Source organism: Papio anubis, chromosome 12 (genome assembly GCF_008728515.1).
Source record: "Papio anubis isolate 15944 chromosome 12, Panubis1.0, whole genome shotgun sequence".
Taxonomy (NCBI): Eukaryota; Metazoa; Chordata; class Mammalia; order Primates; family Cercopithecidae; genus Papio; species Papio anubis.
The window spans coordinates 61,029,401-61,051,777 of NC_044987.1; the positions used below are offsets into that span (position 1 = coordinate 61,029,401).

The 22,377-nt window shown below is 59.5% G+C and overlaps 1 protein-coding gene across 5 annotated transcripts; it reads right to left on the minus strand.

Annotated features, from left to right (window-relative positions):
• Positions 1-1,256: 1,256 nt before the first annotated feature.
• On the minus strand, positions 1,257-22,011 carry RELT (RELT TNF receptor). Of its 5 annotated transcripts, none has more exons than XM_003910388.4 (11): positions 21,777-22,011; positions 9,104-9,173; positions 7,652-7,726; positions 7,355-7,521; positions 7,053-7,132; positions 5,804-6,061; positions 4,359-4,439; positions 3,960-4,041; positions 3,528-3,785; positions 2,978-3,176; positions 1,257-2,819 (listed from the first exon to the last, which is right to left on the minus strand). In XM_003910388.4, the coding sequence occupies exons 2-11, from the start codon at positions 9,146-9,148 to the stop codon at positions 2,772-2,774; spliced, it is 1,293 nt and encodes a 430-aa protein (XP_003910437.1). In that variant the 5' UTR covers positions 9,149-9,173; positions 21,777-22,011; the 3' UTR covers positions 1,257-2,771. The 5 variants fall into 5 exon arrangements, with proteins under 5 accessions (XP_003910437.1, XP_003910438.1, XP_021781978.1 ...); XM_003910389.5 differs by lacking the exon at positions 21,777-22,011 and adding an exon at positions 21,408-21,734; XM_021926286.2 differs by lacking the exon at positions 21,777-22,011 and adding an exon at positions 10,238-11,135.
• Positions 22,012-22,377: the final 366 nt, after the last annotated feature.

Consider the following 22,377-nt stretch of genomic DNA (forward strand, 5'->3'; position numbering starts at 1 on the left):
CCCCTCCTCACCCACTCCCCTGGCTGCCAGGACACTGCCAGGGACATTGCCCTCCCTGGTTTCTCTCTTGCCTCCCTGGCAGTGCCTTCTCTGTGGTGCCCTGGAGCAGCCCAGGCATCCGCCCCAGGCCCTGTCCCCAGGACATTTCCTCCCAGCCTAGTCCTGGCCTAAAGACCCGAGTGCCTGTAGGTCTTCTTGTCTCCAGGTCTGTCTCCTGAGAGCTCCGGGCCTTCGCATCTAGATGGCATGGGACATCCTCCACGGCTGTGTCACAGGTGCCCCCAGGACTGTTCCTGTTGCTCCACCCAGCTGGCTCTAAGTCCTTGACCCATTTCCCATTACCAAACCCTAGCACAGGGATGTCCAATCTTTTAGTTTCTCTGGGCCACATTGGAAGAATTGTCTTGGGCCACATATTAACACTAACAATAGCTGATGAACTAAAAAGAAAAAAGCAAAAAAATCTCCTAATGAGCCGGGCGCGGTGGCTCATGCCTGTAATCCCAGCACTTTGGGAGGCCGAGGCAGGCAGAGCACGAGGTCGGGAGATCGAGACCATCCTGGCTAACACCTGTGAAACCGCCTCTACTAAAATACAAAAATTAGCCGGGCGAGGTGGCGAAATGCCTCGTAGTCCCAGCTACCTGTGGTGCTTTGAGGCACTACAACCGGCGGCGGAGCTTGCAGTGAGCCGAGATCAGGCCATTGCACTCCAGCCTGAAGACAGGAGCTGAGACCTGCCTCAAAAAAAAAAAAAAAAATCTTACAATGTTTTCAGAAAGTTTATGAATTTGTGTTAGGCCCCATTCAAAAGCCGTCCTGGGCCACATGCGGCCCATGGGCCGGGTTGGAAGCTTGCCCTAGGAATCTTAGATGGAGACGGAGACTCCATCTCACCTGGGTGTGGCACCCACTCCTGTGGCTCCTTTCCTCTCCACACTGGCCAAGCAGGAACTGAATGCTTTGGAGGCTCCCTGGTGTCCTTGGCATAAGGCCCAGGTGCCCACTATGTGTTGGTGCCCGGCCTTTGCACATGCTGTCCCTCTCTGTGGAACACATTCCCTGGCCCGCACATCTTCCTCACCCCCATTCACCTCCCGGGCTCCACACAGTGCACTTCCTCAGGTGCTGCGCTGACCAGCGTGGTAGCTGCTGGCCACATGGCTTATGGAGCCCTTGAAATATTCGAGTTCCAATCAAGATGTGTAAGATACACTCCAGATTTCAAGGCAAAAGCAAAAACAGCTCATTCACAATTTTTATACTGATTTTATAGTGAAATGAAAATATTTTGGATAGACTGGGTTAAAAAATGTATTAAAATTAAGTTTACCTGCTTCTTTTTACTTTTCGAAATGTGATTGTCAGAAAATTTAAAGTCACATATGTGGCTCACACTATTTCTGTGGGACAGCCCTGCCTCTAGCTAGGGGCTTTGGTAAGAACCAGATGAGCTGATGGATCTCCTCTGGGCCCTGCTTCCCCGGCTGCTGAGGTGCAGGAACTGCGAGGGGAGGGCAGCCTGCCATGGTGCCCAACACAGGGCAGGGCTGGACAGGTACAAGTGGAACAGGCGGATAAGCTGGGAAGGGCACAGAGAAAAAGAGCTCCTCGTGACAGCACTTTCCCACCTTTTATTATTCAACACATGGAAGGGGATGGAGACACAAGGATAGGGCAACGGCAAGTTTCAATAAATAAGAGAAACAGGACGGACAGGCAGTGGGGCCCATGCCTGCACGGCCCCACATAAATAACCAGGTTGCTGAGCCAGAGTGGAGGTCAGGGCTGGGCCTGGCAGCCGCCTGCACTGCCCAGAAGCACTGGCACCACAGGGACGCAGAAACCACTGAGGCCCAAGGTGCGCTCCAGCCCCACCAACACTCTTCTCCCTAAAGCTCCTGAGATCTTGGGGCCGGCTGGGCAGGCTAGGGCTCTGTATCACAGTCCTGCCGGCATCAAGTCTGTTTTTTTCGGTTTCATTAAAAAAAGCTGGGGGAGGGGCAGGCACATGCATTAAGCCCCTTCTGTAGCAGAGCCATGGATGGACAGCCCCGTTGGGGTCTAGAAGGCAGAGGCCCTGGAAGCAGCAAAAACGGGGCTGGATAAAGCTACTAATAGGAGGGATGGTAGAGCCCAGCTCCCCAGCCCCCCACAACCCAGCCCAGAACCCGCAAAGAGCTGAAGAGGCCCTGGGTACTGAGAACGTCTCTCCCTACTTCACAGTCAGAAAAGGGGACCCAGCGATGGCCACAGACGTGCCCCAGATTAGAACCCAGGGATTCATTCTCCTAGCCCAGGACTTTCTGTTGCCCCTTCCCTTTATAGACCTGCTGGAAGAGGAGGGGGAGGCACATCTGCTCTAGGGCCCTGTACAGAGGCAAGGGTGTGGCTAATTACCAAGGAATGGGGCCAGGGGTGATGGGCACGGGCCCCTCCCCTCTGCCAAGCCCAGCCCTCTGATGATACAGAGAATCCCGTGGGCTCCTAGGATCCAGCCAGGGCAAGCACGGGGGTCGGGGCATCCTGCAGGGGAGCAACCTGGCAGCAGGGCCGGGGCGGGGCTCAGTGTGCTCCTGTACACAGTGCCCGCCACCACCTGCCTCCTCACTGGGGCGGACACTCCCACCTCCAGGCCTTGGTCTTTGCTGTCTTGTCTGCTGGGCCATTGCTTCTCGGTCCTCACAGTCCCAGCTGCAGCTCCACCTCCTCCAGGAAGCCTTCGGAACCTCCCAGGGCAGGGCCGCAGTGTCCTCAGACTAGACCGCCCCTCAGATGACCAGGTTGCTCTCACTTAGGCGGACCACGTAGCGGTTCTCCTGGTGGACAGGGGTGAGGGGTCAGAGCTGAGTCAGGGGCTGGCTTCTGGCTCCAGGAAAGTGGCCCCTGCCTAGGGCCCACCGCACTTCCACCCCTACCCCATCTTTGGTCAGGGTTGGCCCAGGTGCCGACAGATACCTTTCTCCTTGGCCCTCACCTCGGTCTTGTTCTCTGCTGGGGGCTTCAGCCACTTCGTATGGCTTCCGCCACTTCCTAGCAGTGCCTGCTGCTCAGCGGGGAGGCCAGGTTGTGGGGAGTCAGGGAGATCACCCGCCGAGGGCCCAGCCTCCGTGATGGTCTTCACCTCAGACACCATTGAACTTGTCCGTTGCTCAGGAATTCGAGCCACGCGGAACCTGTGAGGAGAGTGGGGCAATCATCCCCGTTAGCGGGGATCCCCAGGCACAGAGAAGGCAGCACATGCCCGGGGTCACACAGCAAGTTCATGGTCCAAAGCCTGAGCCTGGAGGCCCGGGTGCCATGGGGGCCAAGATGCTGCCCTAAGGACACAAGGGTTCCATGTGAGACACAGCGTAACTAGGAAGACCTGATCTCTCTGGCCACCCCCACTGCCCAGAGAGGCCCAATAAGGGCAGGGCTCCCAATGAGCAGGGTGCTCAGGGCCCAAGCTGGGGCCCTGCCTCCCCCTCCAGGCCTCCAGGCTGTCACGTCTTTACCTGCCCCTGCTGTGTCTGTGCCCACCTCACCTGCCCACAGATAAGATGGTGATCTCGCCCTGGCGCCCTGCCTTGGCCCCGGCCTTGGGAACCCTGGTCGGGTTAGGCAGAAAGCTGGGAGCAGAAGTAGTGGCAGCTACAGCCTCAGGGGACAGCAGCACCTCAGGCCACTTCTTCTGGCTACAACGGGAGCAGCAGGGGCCAGAGAGCGAGGCCAGGCCCTGCACGGTGTGGAGGTGGTGGCGGTGCGGGCAGATGTGCGGCACGTTCGGGGGCGCTGGCGGCAGCCTGCAGGGGGCACAGGCAGAAGTGGCCATAGGCCAGGCCAGGCCAGGGGCAGGAGACCCCAGCAGGCAGTGGAGGGAACAGGGTGACTCAAGGAGGGGACCCAAGTGGGAGATCCCCAGGAGGCAGGCTGGTTAATGGGGTTTTGGCCTCGTCATCTCCCACCAGCCCACTCACTTGGACACAGGCCTGTGGCTCGTCTGCACCAGCTGTTTGCTGTGGTACTCTTTCAGCAGCTCCTCCAGGGCCGCAGCATTCTCTGTGGGCAGCTGCAGTCAGACCCTCGCTCTGGCCAGATGGGACACGCCTCCCACCCCCTGCCTCAGCAGAGAACCCCCCACCTACCCTCCACACCACCACACCCAGCCTGGGCTGTGCACCTTTTCTCCCACTTCATCAGGCAATTACAGGAGGCAGAGGTGTGCACTCCTGGGTCAGAGAGCACCAGGCGGCTCGAGGCACCCTGGCAGGGAAGGCAGAGCAGGGGGGTACTCTACCCACCACGGCTGCCTCACAGGCTTCTGGAGGAAACCCTCTTCTCCTGGGCACTGGGATGGGGTCAGACCTTCTCCTCACCTTTCTTCTCTGTGATCAGGCGCACCAGGACCCCAATGGTGTCCTCATTGACATCCTCAGTCCGGTAGGCAGGGTTGATTCCTGGGGAAGACAAGGGCCCTGATCCTCGGGAAGAGGGGGAAGTCACGCTCCTGAGCTAAACCACGTCTGCCAGCAGAGGGCACCCCTGGCCTTCTTAAGGGCCATAAGCATGTGCGTTTAGGTGACAAGTCTCCCAGAGCCCTGCAAATGTGGGATCCAGGCTCAGAGAAGCCCATATCACATTCACGACTCAACGCCGCTGCTTCCTGCACCAAGAGCCCGGGTGCATACAGGCTTCAGGGCCACGAGAACTCCAGTCATTGACTTGGGCAGGGGAGGGGGCGGTGCATCAGCATCTACTGGGTCTGCACTGTCTCCTCAGCCTCAGGGAGCTGTGGGCTGCCACCCTACCCAGAACTCCCAAAATCTACAGCAAACTGCCATTCCATGGCCTCTCTACCGTGCCCTGTCTGTGTAACAATTTAAATGAGGGCCCCTAGTCAGCTTTGGGCCCAAATCTCAAGAGTGTGAGAATGGGCCACGGTGATCAACCCTGCGCCCAGCAGCAAACAGAGCTCCTGGGACTTGCACAGAGGCAGCATCCAGCAGTTAAAGGAAGTCTCTAGGAAAACAAGCGCAGTCCCAGGCAAAATGGCCCTGAGTCACCACATTCCCTCCTGCCGGCCTAATGATCCTGTCCCCTTCCTGCCCCTGCCAGACTTCAGTGTCAGGACTTAGAAGGGGCTCTGGCTCCCATGCCAGCTCCAGACAGCCCAGCGTGCTAGCAAGGGAGATGCCATTTCACTCATGATGTGGCCACAGGATCCCATGGGCCCAGGGGAGGGTGTGTGCACGTGGGCCCCTGCCCTGCAGGGGAGTGGTGGTGTGGGGAAGAAGGAAAGGGGCCCGGGGCCCTGGGGGTGAAGGTGGTAGCACATGCCTGTCCCTCTGGTTCCAGGCCTTGTAACTCAAACGACAGCCTGGAACCGAAACCCAAGCCCCTCGCGGTGCCTGCCCAGAACAGAACAGCTGCCCTACCAGCCCTCCTGACACAGGGCACTCCCCCTACTGCAGGCCAGAGGTCAGAGGTCACCTTGAGTAACTCCAAGGCCATCTGACCCTGGAACCATACACACAACTGTGGCCTCTAAAGAGTCCAGATCCCCACATCTGGGCAAGGGTTCACCCAGGGTGGGATCCCACTGAAGCCGCTTGACCAGCTGTGCCGCCTCTGCTCTGCCCCTATGGCCACACCTCTGTCCCCTCACCTTTCCTCCCATGTTGTCAGTCTGCAGCTGTCACCTCCCAGGCCTCTCCCTCTCAGACCCCAGAGGCCAGGCAAGGTTCTGCTGGCAGCCCTCAAGTGGAGCTGGGGCTGGGCTCATGCCCCCGTCCTCCCCACCTGGACCCCAGCCGGGCCTCACCACTGCCTCCACCTCCAGGGCCGGGCCCGACCTCCTTGTGCGCCGTGCAGTGGTAGCCCTTCCGCTTGAGGAGGTTGCACACCAGGATGCCCAACAGCCCCATGAGGCAGAAGACAGGCACGATGGCGATGACCGCGTACTGGGCGGCCGTCTCCTCTGGGCCACCTGCCCGGGTGCCATTCCCAGGCTGCCGTGTCTCACCACCGCTGCTGGCCCCTGCTGCCACCTCCACGCCACGTCGGGCCCGCCGACCCCACTCTGAGCATCACAGACGATGGAGGCAGGACAGAGGCAGTGACACAAACACAGAGAGACAGGGGCCCAGGGCCTGAGTCAGAGGGGGCTGCAGGAGAGCCAATGCACCCAGGGCAGCCCACTCCCCGCCATGCTGGGGATGCAAAGGTCAACCCACTGCCCTCCTGTTTTCCTTTCTGGCCATCGAAGCATTGTCCTGAACAAGGCCTCCTCAAGACGCTCAGACACCCAGCCCCACCCTCCCCTCACGCTCAGGTCAGGGAGTGAAGAGACGGCACACAGGGCACGTGCCTCAGCACAGGGAGATGGGATCTGCCTCCCTGTGGCCTGGCCATGAATCCAGTGCCTCAGGGTTGACGGACTCAGCAGCGGGAGGAGGTGCATGTGTGTACCTGAGTGTGTGTGTGAGCTCACTCATCTGCATGGGTTTTTTTAGGCAGGGTCTCGCTCTGTTGCCCACGCTGGAGTGCAGTGGTGTGATCACAGCTCACTGCAGCATGGAAATCATGGACTCAAGCAAACCTCCCACCTCAGGCTCCCAGGTAGCACCACCACGCCTGGCTAATTTTTTATTTTTATTTTTTGCAGACAGGGTCTCGCTGTGTTGCCCAAGCTGGTCTCAAAGTGATCCTCCTGCCTTGGCCTTCCAAAGTGCTGAGATTACAGGCATTAGCCACTGCACTTGGCTGGCATGAATCTCTGAGGAGATGGGGACAGGGGACAGGGGACAGGTCAGCATGTGAGTCCCCAGCCCCCAGCTGTGGCTGCCACCTGCAGGATGCTCTCTGCCACTTGGAAGCATGGTGGACAGAAACAGCCAGGGGAGCGGCTGACTGTGCCCTGCTGGAGACCCTTTGGCTACATGCCCTGCCCTGGGCTGGAAGAAGGACCCCACTGCCCCCACATGAACACTGCAGAGGCTGCTGGGCTCCAGCTCACTGGCCCCCTCCCACACATACGCCTGCACCAGTCCTAGCACCAGTCTGCCACTCACCATCACAGCCGTGAATACCCAGAGGTGCCCAGGAACACGGTTGACATGGAACACGGGGAATCCCCCAAGGCCCAAACCACCTGCGAGGAGGGAAGATACCACTGAGGCCCAGAAATTTCCCCAAACACTATCCTTAGGAGAGGCTGGATGCCTTCCTTCCAGGCACCCTCATTGGTCCTGCCCCATCCCATTTCACAGATGGGAAAACTGAGGCCTGCTCAGGATACAATAAGGCTGGGACCCCAGGATCCAGAGTCCTGGTCACCCAGCCAGGAGCCCTCCCCACACTCCCTTTGGCTTACCCAGGCCAGCAGTCTCCACAGAGTGTATCTTGAGTTGCCGTGCCCACCTGGGCCTCCAGCCTCCTCTGAAGGCTGCAGCGGGCATGGGGCTGACATGGGCTGGAGCCCCATGTAGCTGAGAAGGTGCCTGGGGGGCAGGGCCTGCATAATGTGCCCTGACCTGGGTTCTGTGGGAGGTAAAGGGTGAGAGCACAGCCAGGAGTCAAGTCTGAGGATCCCTGGGGGGCCAGGCACAGGACTCTGCCCCCAGCCCTCAGGGCCCTCCCAGGACAGGTAGGAGGGCAGGGCAATGCTCACCAGGTCAGGCTCCTCTCCAGGTGGGCACTGCCAAAGGGTTGTTGATGTCAGGGTGGCCAGAGGCCAGGGCAGCAGCTGGAAGAACAGTAGGCATTGAAACAGGCAGAAAGTGCTGGGTGTGGGGTCTCTGGGGTCATCTATCCCCCACTTATTTCCTGAAAGCCCAGTGGTGAGGACCACTGACTACTCCACCCGGGTTACAGGGACACACTCTTCTAACCTCAATCCCTCACACTGAGGAAAACCTGTCCTGTCCCAGACCTGCTGCATGGCCAGTACCTGGGGATGGAGAGAGCCACATCTGGCTCTGGAAAGTGCTGGAAACCCCAGATAAGGCCACATCAAGATCTCAAGCCCTTCCAGCTAACCAGAACAATGAGGAGGAAATGCTTCCGAATCCTCTCTCATATTCTGTCCCCCTTCCTCCCGCCTTGGGTCCATCCGTGCCCCCATCACAGCTGGGCATATCATTAACCAGCCTCATTTATCATCCCTGGAGCCAAGTCTGCAGGTGGCGCTTCCTATTCTGGGCCCTCCCTTCAGCGAAAGTCTCCAGGACCAAATCCTCCTCTGCCACCTCCCCTCGACGCGAGGCCACCCCATTCGCATCCACACACCCAAACAGGGAGACACATCCCAAAGGAAAGCTCCGTCTTCTCAGTGTGTGTCCCTAGCCCATTTCACTAGGAGTTCCCTCTGTTTCCCATTGTTAGGAATGAACTGTCTCTCCTGAATCCCTCCTGGAGGAGACCTCAGTCCCCCAATTTGGCCTAGGCTGGATGGGGCCACCATCAGCTGCCCTGGAGATGGAACAGGGATCTCCTCAGACCCCAGAGCGGCTCCCAGCACCTGCTAAGGCTGGAAGGCCTCCTGTTGTAAGGAGCAACCCTTAGCAAGGCCCAAGGCCAAGTCTCGCCCTCCCTGAGCTTCTAGCGTCACAGCAGAAAGATGGGCCCCAGAGCAGACCCCAAGATGTTGTAAGTCTGTAATGCAGACTCGCCAGAAGCTCCAGGCAGCTGGCCTGATCCTATGATCCTGGGACCTGGAATCTGGGACCCCCCAGACCAATACAGATCTTGAACCCCAGCATCTGAGGTGCTATGGCTCTCAGGGTCCAAATCCCAGCCCTCTTTTGCCCAGTTTCCTCTTGGTGCCCAGCCTACCCTCCGGGCTGGGCTCTGTTCTCATGCCTGCGTGCCAACGGGCATCTTGCCCTCAGCCATGCCTGCCTTGCCCATAAATGCCAGCAGGCCCTTCCTTCTCCATCTCCCTGACAAGCCTGGGTGGGCCCAGAGGTGCTTCCTAGGGTCCGACTGCCTCAGAGTCTTCAAGAGCTGAGTAACTCAGCCCTGCCCGGCATGGGGTTCCCGGAGAGTGTCTGCACCCTCTTGCTGGAGGGCTGCAGGGCAGACGTGCGACTTTTCTCCTTCCCAGGGACCATCCCCAACTCACCATAAGGAAGCAGGACAGGGGCCGGCACAGCAGACTTGGCTTCATCCTGAGACCCCTGGTGGTCGCTGGCCTAGGGCAGATGGAGAGGAGGCTCGGCGGAGCGGCAGGGACAGGCAGGCGGCTGCTGTCCCCTCAGCACCCCTTCCAGGATAACAGGACTCATCGGGAGCGGGCAAGGTGCTGCTGGGCAGGCAGAGCCCAGGGCTGCCGGCTCCACACCCCCAAGCCCCCAAGAGGGGGCTGCCCTGCCTGGGAGCCGGCCTCACAGGGCAGCACGGGCAGGAAGGCAGGAAGAAGGCTCTGCAGGCTGGGAGACTTCCCAGAGGAGGAAGGGCTTCCTTCCCCTTCCTTAAACTGCCAGGTGCCCCGAGGCATCAGGAGGGGAAGGAAGTGCGTGTGGCGGCCTGTGTCCCTGATGACAGGGTTGCAACCAACACCCAACACCCCAGCCCGCCTCCACACTCCAGCCCAGTGCTCCAGGCTCAGGCTCCCGCCGCCTCCTCCTCACAGGTCTGTAAGCATGCCCGGCCTCTGCCTTCACTCCTGCAGCTTCTGGTCCAAGGAAGGCCTTTTCCTTTACCCTTCAAAGCCCAATGCGAAGGCCTCTCTTTCCAGAAGCTTCTCTAGAAGCTTTCCCCAAAGTGGGTCTGGCTCCCACAGCTCCCCACCCCATCTAGGTCCTGGTCCTTCCGCATGGCCACTGTCCATACCTCTTTCAGGGAGGCTGACTCCTCCCTTGAGGCTGGGACATGTCTGGCCACAGCTCTGCCCTGGGCAGACCTATGGGGCTGGGGTGGTCATGGCAGCCAGTGCTCTGTCTTTGTCATCTCTCCAGCACCTAATGCGTGCGGGCACTGGAGAAATCGGTATGAACAAGACAGACAAGGTCCCTGTCTGCAAGGAGCTCCAGCCCAGGGGAGACCTAACTGCAAACAGAGAGGTGTCCCCGCCAGTTGGTGGTAAGTGCCAAGAAACAAAATAGAGTGGGAGTGCAGTGTGTGATACTTCAGAGAAATATCCATGGTGGCGCCACAGCCCACCGGTCTGAGACTGAGGCCCCCAGGTGATGGTGGCCTGCTCTGGAGAAGCCTTCAGCCAGTGGAGGAGGTGGACACAGCAGGACAAAGGACTCACATCAGACAGCAGAAGGTATGGTGGCAGAGCAAGGAAGTCCGCTGTGTACTCCCTGGAGGCCTGGCTTCAGGGACACCAGGCTGAGAGAAGCTGTTCTCCTCAGGTCACACGCAGCCTCTTAAGCCCAGGGGCAGCCTGGGAACCCAGCCACTGGCTCAGGGCTGCCGCGGGCTGAGGCCCCCCGCTGTGACTCCAAGCCCAGTGAGGTGAGAAAAGCGCCTCCTGTGGTAGGTCCCAGGTCACTCAGAGCCCTCTCCCTGCAGGCAGCCCGGCCTTCCCGCCTAGAATAGCAGCCCAGGAAACCGATCTGTCCACCCACCCTCCCTCTTGGCAGACCTCAGAGGGGCCCAGGGTTTGAGTTACACTCAGGGGAGGGAGTGGGCTGCGGTCACATCATCTCGGGACTCTCCAGGTCACTGGCAACCACTCTGGGTCCCAGGCCAGCTCAGGGGAAAGCCAGGGACAGGAGAAGGTAGGGCTACAGTATAGGGTGGAGGCCACACTTCGCAGTCAACACCCAACAAATGACACCCCCAGGCCATGTGGGGAGGGCCCCCTGTCCTTCCTCGAATTTGGTCACAAGTCTTCCTTCCAGTTTCTGCCCCAAAGTGTCCTGTCCCCTTGCCAGGGCCCAGCTTCCACCTCGAGCCTGTCTCCCCATGGCCCCTCCCCTGTCCTTTGAGGGATCTAACCCACAGACCTGACCATGAGCCCCGAGTCCTCAGGCTTCACTTCCCCACTAGGCCTGACTGTGTATGACAGAGCCCGATGGTAGGGGAGGAGGGGTGGCAGGCTGTGGTGGGCATGGTAGCTCACGCCTGTAATCCTAGCACTTTGGGAGGCGGAGGCAGGTGGATCACGAGGTCAGGAGTTCAAGACCAGCCTGGCCAAGATGCTGAAACCCCGTCTCTTGTAAAAATACAAAAATTAGCCGGGTGTGGTGGTGTATGCCTGTAATCCCAGCTAGTCAGGAGGCTGAGGCAGGGGAATCGCTTGAACCTGGGAAGCGGAGGTTGCAGTGAGCTGAGATCGCACCACTGCACTCCAGCCTGGGCGACAGAGCGAGACTCCGTCTCAAAAAAAAAAAAAAAAAAAGAAGACAAAGCCAGGGGCAACCCGATAGCCCAGCCCCCGGCTCTAGCAGCCCTCCATGTCCCCAGGGTAGGCCCAGAGGGCTGATGCGGGGCTGAAAAGAGGCCAAACAACCACAGCAGAGAGCCCTATAACCACCCTGACCCCGGGTGGCACCTGCTAGCCCACAGGGAGCAGCTTTGCAGCTGCTTATCTGCAGACAGATGCAGAGCTGTGTGATCTAGAACCTTCCAGGAGGAAAGCAGGGTCCAAAGGCCCAGACTCAAAGCCAGCAAGGGCCCACTCCAGCACACGCACAGACACTGCCACCTAGGGCCTTGCGCCTTCTAATTATGCACCTTCTCATTACCCCAAATCAGCACTTACTCCAGTCTGGCTGCCCGGCCCCCACACTCAGCCCAGACTGAGCCCCTGCTGGACTTGCCCAGTCAGGTAGAAAGGCCTGGTGCACACACATGTCCACACCTGCTGCTCAGCACCCCTACCCCCTGCCCCATGAGGCCTCCACTATCTAAATCAGCCCTGGAACCGTGACCAAAAAAACAGTTCAGATGGAAGCCCCTTCGGCTGCAAGAGGATTTGTGAAGGCCCCATATCCACCTCTGCCTCACCCTGAAGGCTGGGCAGTCAGTGAGGCGCCAGAGCCTCTGATGCCTGACAGAGGAGAGCCACACCCAGCCACAGTGGATGGGGAAGAGGGGCCCCAGGGAGTAGCAGAGAAGGAACTTAGCTTAGAGGCCACTCCTCCCATGTCTCCTAGCCTAGGGCCCAGTCTCCACTGCCACCAACTCCCTGTGGGACCTTGACATCACTGGGTCTCAGTTTCCTCATCTACAAGATGGGGATGTTAATCTGGCTGGCAAGGCTGTCACGAAGTTTTTGGGGGATTTCTGTTTTGTTTTGTTTTTCTGAGACAGTGTCTCACTCTGCTGTCCAGGATGGACTGCAGTAGCACAATCACAGCCCACTGCAACTTTGAACTTTTAAGTGATCCTCCTGCTTCAGCCTCCTGAGTAACTGGGACTGCAGGCATGCCCCACCATGCCTGGTTGAATTTTTAAATTTATTTTTTGTAGAGATAGGGTCTCATTACATTGCCCTGGCTAGTCTCCAACTCTTGGGCTCAAGCGATCCTCTGGCCTTGGCCTCCCAAAGTGCTGGGATTCCAGGTGCGAGCTGCTATGCCCAGCCAGTCATGGGGTTTAAAGGAGGTAATGAAGCTAAAGTAGGTCATGGGATTTCCTTCTCCACAGCCCTTCTCCTCTGCCCTGCTGGCAGAGGGCTGTGATTAAGTATTTGTTTGCTTACTTGTTTATTCCTTGCTCCCCCACCAGACAGCGGTGAGGCCAGGGACGTCTGTTTTATTTGCCACAAAACTCCACACCCAGCCCCATGTCTGAAGCAGGAGGCCTCCAAACAGGCTCACGAGGCGGGGAGGGTTTCCTCAGACTCCGCCCTCCAAAAAAATGCCCGAAAAATGAGAACCAGAAATTCCCTGGAGAAAAGCCAACTAGCAAAGGCCACGGCCAGGGCCCCAAGCTGAGGGCCCCAGACCGTGATTGAGGCCATAGGCGGTGGAGCCCCAGTGAGGTGCAGCCCCGGAGGCCTCAGAGAAAGAGGAAGCTGTGCCACCAGCCCAGGCCACAGGCAGCTTCCCCTTTCCCAGAACTGAAGCTCGCTGGGGTCACCTGGGCCCTGCCACGCCACTCCCCTTCCCCTAGGCGGGGCCCTCCCCTTCCTTACAGTCCCTAAGCTCTCCCAGGGCCTGCGCCCATTGCTCCTGCCCCGTCACCCTGTCTCTGACCTCCAGGTCAGTCCTGCCCTGCAGCCTCGGTGCCCTGACACCTAGTTCTGGCCCTGGCCCTGGGCCAGCTCCCACCACCCTCAGGATGCTGTCCTGACGCACCGACACCAACCTCCCCCACCCACACACCTGCCATGCTGAGTGCTTTCCACCCTCACACACACTGCACCTGCTTTCTGCTCTCCCCTCATCGCTTGGCCAGCACCCACTCTTCCTTAGAGCTCAGCTCAAAGTCACCTCCTCCTGGAAGTACCCTCACCCCCACCTCCCCCTCAGCATTCATGGTGCCATGCAGATCCCATTACCCAGCCCCTTCCCCACCACGAGCTGCCTGCTCCATGCCCAGTGCTGACCCGGGCGGGTATGGGCTGATTTGGGGGAGAAGGCAGAAAAGGCGCTCTTGGTAGAGAGCCCAGCTATGCCGAGCTAGAAGGGCCAGTGAGCAGGCTGAGGGGGAAGGAGCCCAGAGGCTGGGGTGGGTCAGAAGCCAGATCTGAACCCCTGGGTTAACTTGGGGATACAAAGTGTGGGGTGCAGTCCTGCTCTGCTCTGTCCTGCACTGGCTCTGTGGCCCGCCTGCAGAGGGCTGTGGTGAGGCTGAAAGGAGAGAATCACATTAAGTACTCAGCACAGGCCTGGCACAGAGTAAGCACTCCCCACACTTCACTGTGACTCAGTTTCCCTACGTGTGGAATGTGGAGGAGAAGGGCACACAACTTTTTTTTACGTTCAGTGCCTGGCGCAGAGTCTGGTACACAGGTGGTGCTGGGTTCGCCCTGGTGGGAATCTGGAGGGCGGGAGGATGGAGGAGACGGTAGGAGTCTGGAGGAGTCTGGGAAGGTTGGTGGGCAGTGCTCAGGTCACACCAAGGCTCAGCTGCCTGCCAAAAAGCCTGTACTTCCCCCTAGGGCCTATGGGAGCCTGGAAGGGTTAAGCAGGGGAGGGAGAAGAATGAACAGTTCGGTCTCAGCAGGCTCCCCGGGCTGCCTGCCAAGAGAGGCTACACTGGGGGAGATGGAGGTGGGGGCCAGTGCCCACCTGGAGCAGGGCAGGTGGGGAGGCAGCTACTCTGCTTCCCAGATAGTGGCTCCTGAGCCTGTGGACCTCCCTCTGGCCTTCAGAGGCTAGGGTTGCCTGGAAACACAGCTGGACACAGGCCTCCCTTGGTGGTGGCCGCACCCAAGGCAGGAAGACAAAGGCCACCCATCAACAGAGAAATCCAGGTTAGCAAGGAGCCCAGTGGTTCCCTGGCAACTGAGGCTGAAGTAGGGCAGTGACCACACTGGGTGGCTTTCCCTCCTCCACACTCACGGGGAAAGGAACAGACCCCAGCCCTGTGCAGGCCAGGCCCTCGTCCTGGGTTGCTGCCTTTACTTGCAGAAGAAGTGAGCGTTCCTGTTTCATAGCTGGGCAAACTGAGGTCAGGGGATGTCACTGGCGGGGGTCACGGAGCCAGTAAGAGATGAAGCAGGAATGGAGCCCAGGACTGTCTCTTTTCTGCCTCCTTTCACCCTGCAACTTAGCCCAGGACCTAACACATAGTAAACGTCCTTGCAGTGTTTGCCAACCTGATGGTGGAGGTCAGCAAGCTAGTAGCACCCAGTAGGCGGCTCAACTGAGGGTCTGTTACTAAGGACCCAGGAGGGCCCCAGGAGAAGGTGCTGTCTGCACCGCCATCCCATGGGGCCTTTAGGAGTTGCCTGCATCTATACTCCTTTGCATATTGTTCTAGTCTGTGCCAGCTCTGGCAGGAAAGGGAGCTGGGAACTGAAAGAGACAGGAAGACCAGGGAAGTCTGGGAATTCCCAGAGCGGGGAAGAAGAGGTCCCAGGGTGGAGCCCCACCTCACTAGGGCTGCTGCTGGGATCCCAGAGATGTGCGGAGGCTGGCTCAGGGCCACTCAGTGAGAAGGGCACTCCACTCCCGCCCCTTCCCACAGGTCTGGGCAGCCATGAGCTCCCAGGTCACCACACTGGGGTATGCACCCCTCAAATCCTAGACCCCTAATCCTGTACCACCTCGTGGCCAGGCAGCAGCTGCTCCCCAGCCCACCCTCAGCCACACCCCTAGAAGCTGGGCATGGTTCCGCACCTCAGACCTCCTGGCTGCCACCGGGCCTGGGCTTCAGTGGCTCAGGTGGATGGGGTGGGGCTGAGGCTAAGGGGGCTAAATTGGCCCCTTGAGGCCAAGAAAAGGGCTGAGGTGGCCACACCTGGCCCACCCAGCTCCTCCCAGACTGGGTATGGTACAGGTGCAGTCCTCGCCCCACTTCCTGGGTCGAGTCTGGGGCTGGAGGAGGGATGTCTGAGCCCAGACAGTTATCTCTGGCAGAGAGGGGGCTCCCTAACCCTCCTCACTGAACACTACTGCCTGTCCCCTTCCCACTGTAAGCTGGGTCTCACCCCTTAAAGACAGTGTTCCATGCTTCACATGGAAGAAACTGAGGCTCAGAGAGGCCAGGTGGTAGCCTGTAACAACTTCATCTTGAAGGAGATGAGGTTTACCTACCCTGGAGTAGGGGCAACTGGCAGGCGGCCCTTGCCTGTGCCACCCAGGCCTGGCATCTCCACTGCTTCTGGTCCACCATCGACCTGTCAGCACCACGGACAGCCGTGTTGCCAACCCTGGCCCAGAGACAGAACAGCAACGGGTCTGGGGGTGCTGAAGGACACCTCACTGCAATCCAGCTCATGCTCTGCTACATCCTCCAAGAAGCCACCTTTGCCACCTGCCCCGGCCATAAATCTGATCCCGAGTCCCTAATGTGCTCAGCATGGGCCCTGCCCCCAATCACCCTGACCTGGAAGACCTGGGCGGAGGCTTTGGGAGGGACTTGGGGGAGACCACAGCCCTGGTCTGCCCCATTCTCCAACTCTCCCCAGACTTGGGGTGCTGCGGAAAGAGGCCTCCCCGACCCCTCCAGGGCCATCCCAGGTCAGGTCCTACCCAGTGGAGCTATGCTGAGGACTGGGGTCAGTGCATGTGCAGTGATGGGGCAGGGAAGAGACAAGGTTGGGCCCTGGAGCAGCCCACCAAGGTTCAGACTCTGGCTCTGTCACTTCGTGGATCTGTAGCCTTGGGCAGGTTACTTACCCTCCCTGAGTTTCAGGGTCTTCCTCTGCAAACATGGGTGCTAGTCCCTGCCTTATGGGACACTGAGGTCTCTCAACACAGCCCCACTAGGACCAGAGGAATCCAAGCTCAGGACCAAGCAACAGCCAGCCGAGGTCACCCAGAGGCTTGGGTATGGCAAGAGTGCTTTGGGGAACTCCATGTAAATCCTGGCAGCATGAGTAGAGGGGCCTTGGCCTCTCTGGGAGGGCCCTGGGTGCCCATGTCCCAGCCTTTGTGCAGGCCTGCATCCATCTGCTCCCACACCAGCCAGGGCCACGGTCAGGAAGGTAAGGGGTAGTTCAGCAGTCAGGAACCCAGCCCCAACTTCCCAAGCCTGTTTCCCAGTTGCGCCAGTGCAGCTGACCTCATGGTGTGGTGGAGGACTCAGTGTTCACAGGCAACAGGGGCTCTTCTTACAATCAGGCCTTGGGCCAGGCATCCCCTCCTACAGGAAGCCTCCCCAGCCTCCCTGTCAAGGGGGCCCCCTCCCCTCTCCAGACTCCCCCCCCCCCCCACCCCCGCCATCAGTTTTCAGTCTCCCTTGACTCCTCTAGAAGGGTTGAGGCTCCTTGAGGGAGGGAGGGATTGGGTGCGTGCAGGAGGCCAGACACACAGCGCGCCGGTGGTGCGGGTGGCCAATGTCCTCCCCTCTCACTGTTCCTCCTCACAGGGCATGCACTGGGCTAAGCACAGGTCCCTCCTCTGGAAGCCCCCACTCCTCTCTCTACTTGCACACTCAGACCCTGCTTCTAACTGGCTGTAGAGGTCCCCGCTGTCCCCCTCTGTCTGTGACAACTAGCTAGGGCACTTGCTCACAGCCACATGGGCAGTTGATTTATAGAGCTCTCATCTTTCCCAGGATGGCCTAGGAAAGAACTCTGGTCTTCAAGGCCAGCAGACCTGGGTTTGGATCCCAGTGACACTGGGGCCTAGCAAGTGCCTCCCCTCTCTGGGCCTTGGTTTCCCTGCCTGTGCTTGGAGGGAATGATGACCCCCAGGAGTATAAGGCTGAGGATGTGACAGCCTCCTGGGCCGTAATCCCAGGGATGGGCAGAGTAGGGATGCAGCATTGGCTTCTGTCCTCTCTGCCACCCCAGCCCCACTCAGCAGCACCAATCCTAGGCCCAGACAGACACAGGTTCGGCACACAGTGGGTGTTCTCTCTGTCCAGAGACCACATCCCTGCTCCCCATCGATCCTGAGTGGGGAATGGCGCCAAACATGCCCTGCTGGGTGATCTCAGGCAAAACCCCTTCCTCTCTGGTCCTCGCTCCTGCTGACCTGGTAGAAGGGCCGGCCCCATAACAGAGGTAGTCAGGTGCCACCCAGCCAGACTAGGTACTGACCAGCCTGGCCCTTCTCAAGAAACTAATGTTAGAATTGTCAGACAAACCCTTTGACCCTCACCTCCTGCCTGGAGACCAGGCTGGGGGCTGGGCGGGATCTGAGGGCCTGACTCCAACACGAGTGGCCGCATGACTCAGCCTGGGGTTGCTCTCTGAGTCCAGGTTCCCCCATACCAACTTGGAAAGGAGAGGGCCCGGGTGAGTGCTATTGTGAGGAAATGCTGGGCCCAGGGCCTGGCGCACAGCAGGACCTGAGCAGGGACAGTTTCCTCTACTGACACAAGATGTCGAGGACCACGGCAAGCACTACACTTGCCCCCTACCCACAGGAGTGGCCGTGAGTCTCTGCCCCCAACCCCAGCACACATTCTGCCTCAGGTCATGGTGAGCACCCGAGACCTGGGTGCAAATCTCCCGGTGCCTCCCAGCACACAGGTGCCGGGATCCTAGGGCAGCTGCCCGTCCTCAGGAAGAGGCCTCGCCAGCACAGAGATGGCAGTGGGAGGGGGTGGGCTGCTGGCCACACTGGCCCCACCAAGCTGAGCATGCAGTGCCCACAGGTGCCCCAAACCTGTGCTCATTCCCCAGCAGTGAGGGAGGACACCTGGCCGGTGGCCCGCAACAATGAAGAGAGACTGATTTAGGGCCGGGAGGGCTTCCTGGGCGAGGCGGAGCTGGGGCTGTACTCTGAATGGCCAAGAGGGTTCTAGAAAGAGGGAAGCTTTAAAAGCAAAGGCAAGGCAGACGAGGCATCTGGCAAGGAGAGGCAAGGGTGAAGATGTAAATTCTGAAAGACCTTGGAAGGAAAGGCCTCAATGCCAGATGAGGAGTTTGAACTATACTTTGTAGGCAAAAAGCAAGAGTTACTTTATGGAGGTCACTCTGGCAGTGTGTGGGAGAACCGATGTGGAAGCAGAGAAGCTGGAACCAGAGCCCGGGCAGGGATGGTAAGGCCGGAGCTGGAATATGAGGCAGGCGGACATCGGAAGGTGTGTCTTGGGCCTACTTCCAGTGCTGGCCAACCTCCAGCCGCCAGGGAAAGTGTAGACACAGAATGGCGAACTCAGGACAGAAGGCAGGTACCGTGTCTGGAGGGTGAAGGTTCTGGGAGACCTTGGGTAAGTCCCTGAATTCTGAGAACCTCAGTCTCTCCTTCTGTGAAATGAGATTGCACCCGACCCTATGAGTAGCGGCAGGTGCTGACTGGCCCTCAATGTCTCCCCTTCTTGGCTAGACACAGGCCCCTCCCTCTAGCAGCTATCACACCAGTCCCAACTGTGGCCACAAGTGGAAACCCAGCCTGGCCCCACTGTCATCCCCAGAGGCCCAAGTTCCCAGAAAGGTTTGGCTTGGCTAGGGCACAGGCTGAGGCTGGGGGCCTCCTTCAAGGCTGGGATAAGGAGAAGTTAACCCTTCCCCTCTTGCTCCCCCTCCCAGGCCCTAAGCTATTTCCACCTCATTGCTGAGGATGGAAATAACTTGGGCTCAGCCCCTAGAGACCATGACAGCTATTTTCATCAGCCCCAAGCAGCACAGCTTCAATCATTGCAGAGAGGACCGAGGGACAGACACCATGATCCCCAGTTCCAGTTCTTGGCCAAGTGGCAACAGTGGTCAGAGCCAAAAGGGGTCTCTGGGAAGAAGAGGGAGACCAAGGCCCAGAGACAGTAGAGATCAGCTCAAGGTCACTCCCTGTCTGCTCCCCACCACAACATGCAGACGGATTTGGGGAAATGCCTCTAGAGCAACTGCAAAGAAGGGGAGGGGGCCTCTCAAGTATGATGAAGGTCACCTGGGACTCTCAATTTTCCCTGCTACCCCTAGGCTGTGCTGCTAACTCCATACACTCTTCAAAGCCATGGGGACACTCCCAAAGCCAGGTCCAGGCTCTAGAAGGCAGGGGACAGGTCTTTCTGATGATGTCCGGTTGGGAATGAGGTCTGGGGAGGAACAGGAATACCATGTAACCCACCCATCCCCAGTGTTCCAGACATGGGTGTACACACACACATCACTTAGAACTCACAATGGGACACCGTGGCAAGGCCACGCCTATTAGCCCAAGTTTGAGAGACAGAAGCCCAGGAAAGCCATGAGCAGTTACTAGGAAGGTGGGTGATCCGCTCTCTCAGGTCTCTGGGGTCAGAAGACCTGAATTCCAGTCCTGGCACTGTCCTGACTCTGTACGACCTTGGCCAAGTCACTTTGCTTCTCTGATCCTCAGTTCCTTTCTCTGAAACATAGTCACTACATCTCAGAATCACTGAGGAGATTCAACAAGACAGAACATGAAGTGTTCAGAACAGTGCCTGACACTGTCCCCGACCCTGTCCCCCATCCCTAGAATGCAATCAGCATTTTCCGAGGACAACAGCAGAAGACAGAACTTCCAGATCCTACAGCAAGTGCCACCCACTCCCAGACTAGGGAGCCCAGCTTTCACCCCACCCTGCATGAACCCCACAGGCCCCATATGGGAGAAGGGGCCTCAGAAGGGTCTTGCCCAGATGGCGAAAGGGTTCATGCTCTCCAGCAAGAACTCAGCCTCCCAGACCAGAGACCACTCCTGGGGAACAAGTCTCCCCACTCTCCCCAACCCAAGGAACTGAAGAAAGGACACATAGACAGAGAAGTGAATGTCTATGGATTTGGGATCCATATTGTCTATCAATCCATTTCATGACAGAGGACCAGGAAGCCTTTGGGTGGGAGGCTAATGTTTTCTTGACCAGTTTTGGAGAAGGCTGAGCTTCCAACCCTATCAGTAGCCCCTGAGTGCAGACCCTGGGCCACTGTGTCCCCAAGAGAAGCCTGGCCCAACCCCCCCACTGCAGTTTTTCTGCCTGAAGGGAGAACACAGGCGGTTGACCCAAAAACAATAGAGGATCCCAAAGTGATGATTCACAGTCCATTCAAAGCCCAGCACCTCAGTGTGCAGATGGGGAGACTGAGGCCTGCGCGGGGATGCGGGGGGAGTCTGAGAGCAAGATTGTGCCTGGGTCCACTGAGAATACAGATTACACAGGGGCAGAACTTTGCCAGGTGTAGGGACTTCGATGCATGGGTGTGTGGGTGCAGGTAGGCGGGGACACGCTGAGACTACCACAGGGCCCCTTCCCTGCTGCCAGCTGGGCCACCCCACCAGATGTCGCCCATCCTCGGCTCTCTCCTTCAGCCAGGGCACGTCCCTCAGGGTCCATCTCCTCACTAAGCTGAACTCCTAAGGGGTGCCCTCGTGGGGACAGCCCTGGAGACCCTTGTCTCCTGGTTCCCCAACTTCCTCATCACCCCCCATCTGCTGGAAGGTGTCCTAGGTCCGGTCTCTCCTCCTCCTGCCTCTTACTCATCATCGCCCTAGGTGCAGACAGACACACACACACACACACACATACACACACACACACACACACACTCTGACACCACTTGACCCCACACGCACACCACGGCGCCAGCTAGCTTGGCTCATTCTCAGTCACTTGGTCTCCTCTCCCTCTATTTCACACTCACAGTAACGGGTGGCCCTGGCCCTGCGCCGGTCACGCCCCAGGCCACGCACTTCGTGACCCCAGTGACCCCGGGTCTCTCCCTCACAACACATGCACACACGCTGCCTGTCTCCCACACACAGAGCCCCTCTGTGTCGCCTGCTCGGCCCGGCGTCACCGCCCAGTGTTCCAGCCACACGTTCGCCCGGCCAGGCCGCCTCACGCGCCGTGTCACCCACAGTCACGGGCTGACACCGTCCAGACCCCCCCCCCCGGCCGCCCCGCGCCGCAGCCGCGCCGAGGCGCCGCCGTCCAGTCCGCACCCCAACCTGGTCTCCGTCCAAGTTTCCCGGGCCAGGGATCGCTCCGGGCCCCACTGGCCCCTCACACCGCAAGTTCCGCTGCTTCCCCGCGCGCCCCCCGACAGCCACGGCGCAGGGCCGGCCCAGAATCGCGGCCGGAGGACCTGCAGGTCCCGGGGCTCGGAGACTGGGGGGGGGCCGGTGCGCGGAAGGCGCCGGGACAGGACGCGAGGCTGGGGGAGTGGGGGGGCGGCGCGCGGCAAGGCAGCAGCATCCGCCGCGCCCGCGAACTTCCTCAGAGACGCGGGGAGGCAGGGGGCGCCTCTAGGGTCAGTATCCCGCTGGCCCGGCCGCGGGGAGAGGACTCTGGATGGGGGCTCCGCGCGCCCTCCTTACCTGGCCGCGCCGCGGCAGCTCCAGCTCGGCTCCCCGTTCGACTCGGCGCCCCGGCCCGGCTCGGCTAGCGCCAGTGAAGCAGCGAACCCTGCGCGCCTTTTGAATGAATCGCCTGCCGGGCCGCGAAGGTGCGCAGTCCCGCCCCCTCACGTCACGGCCGCCGGCCCCGCCCCCGACGTCAGAGCCCTGGCTGCGCCCCCGGCCCGACTCACCCCGAGCCGCGGAGGGTCTGGCCGCTCTGCCGGCGGGCGGCGCTGCTCTACGTCGCCCTCTCTCGCGCCCCTGGGAACTGCAGGGGGCTGCGCGGGACTGGGCGACTAGGCCCAGAGGGCCTCTTGAATCCGCCTCTTCAGGGCTCCGAACCAAGAAAGAAGGGGTTGTGCGAAGCAAGATAAGGAGACTGGAGACTGAGATACTCCTCTGGGTCCTCTTACCATTGCCAGTGTAACTAGAGCCACCTGTGCCCCTTTCTGGGCCTCATCTTCCTCCTGCCAGTTGGTGGCCAGGAAGAATAACCTCACTTTGCCTTGTTGAGGAGGCCCAGGCCCAACCCTGGAAACCCTCACCTAGTTGGTGAAAAGGCCTGGTGAAGGTGAGTCTA

Bases quoted from the DNA above. Each gene is read 5' to 3' on its own strand.
- RELT (XM_021926286.2), bottom strand. The intron at 6,062-7,052 runs GTGAGTGGCAGA...TGTGATGCTCAG, and splicing joins GGGTATTCACGGCTGTGATG to AGTGGGGTCGGCGGGCCCGA. The intron at 4,440-5,803 runs GTGAGGCCCGGC...TGTCTTCCCCAG, and splicing joins CCCTGGAGGTGGAGGCAGTG to GAATCAACCCTGCCTACCGG.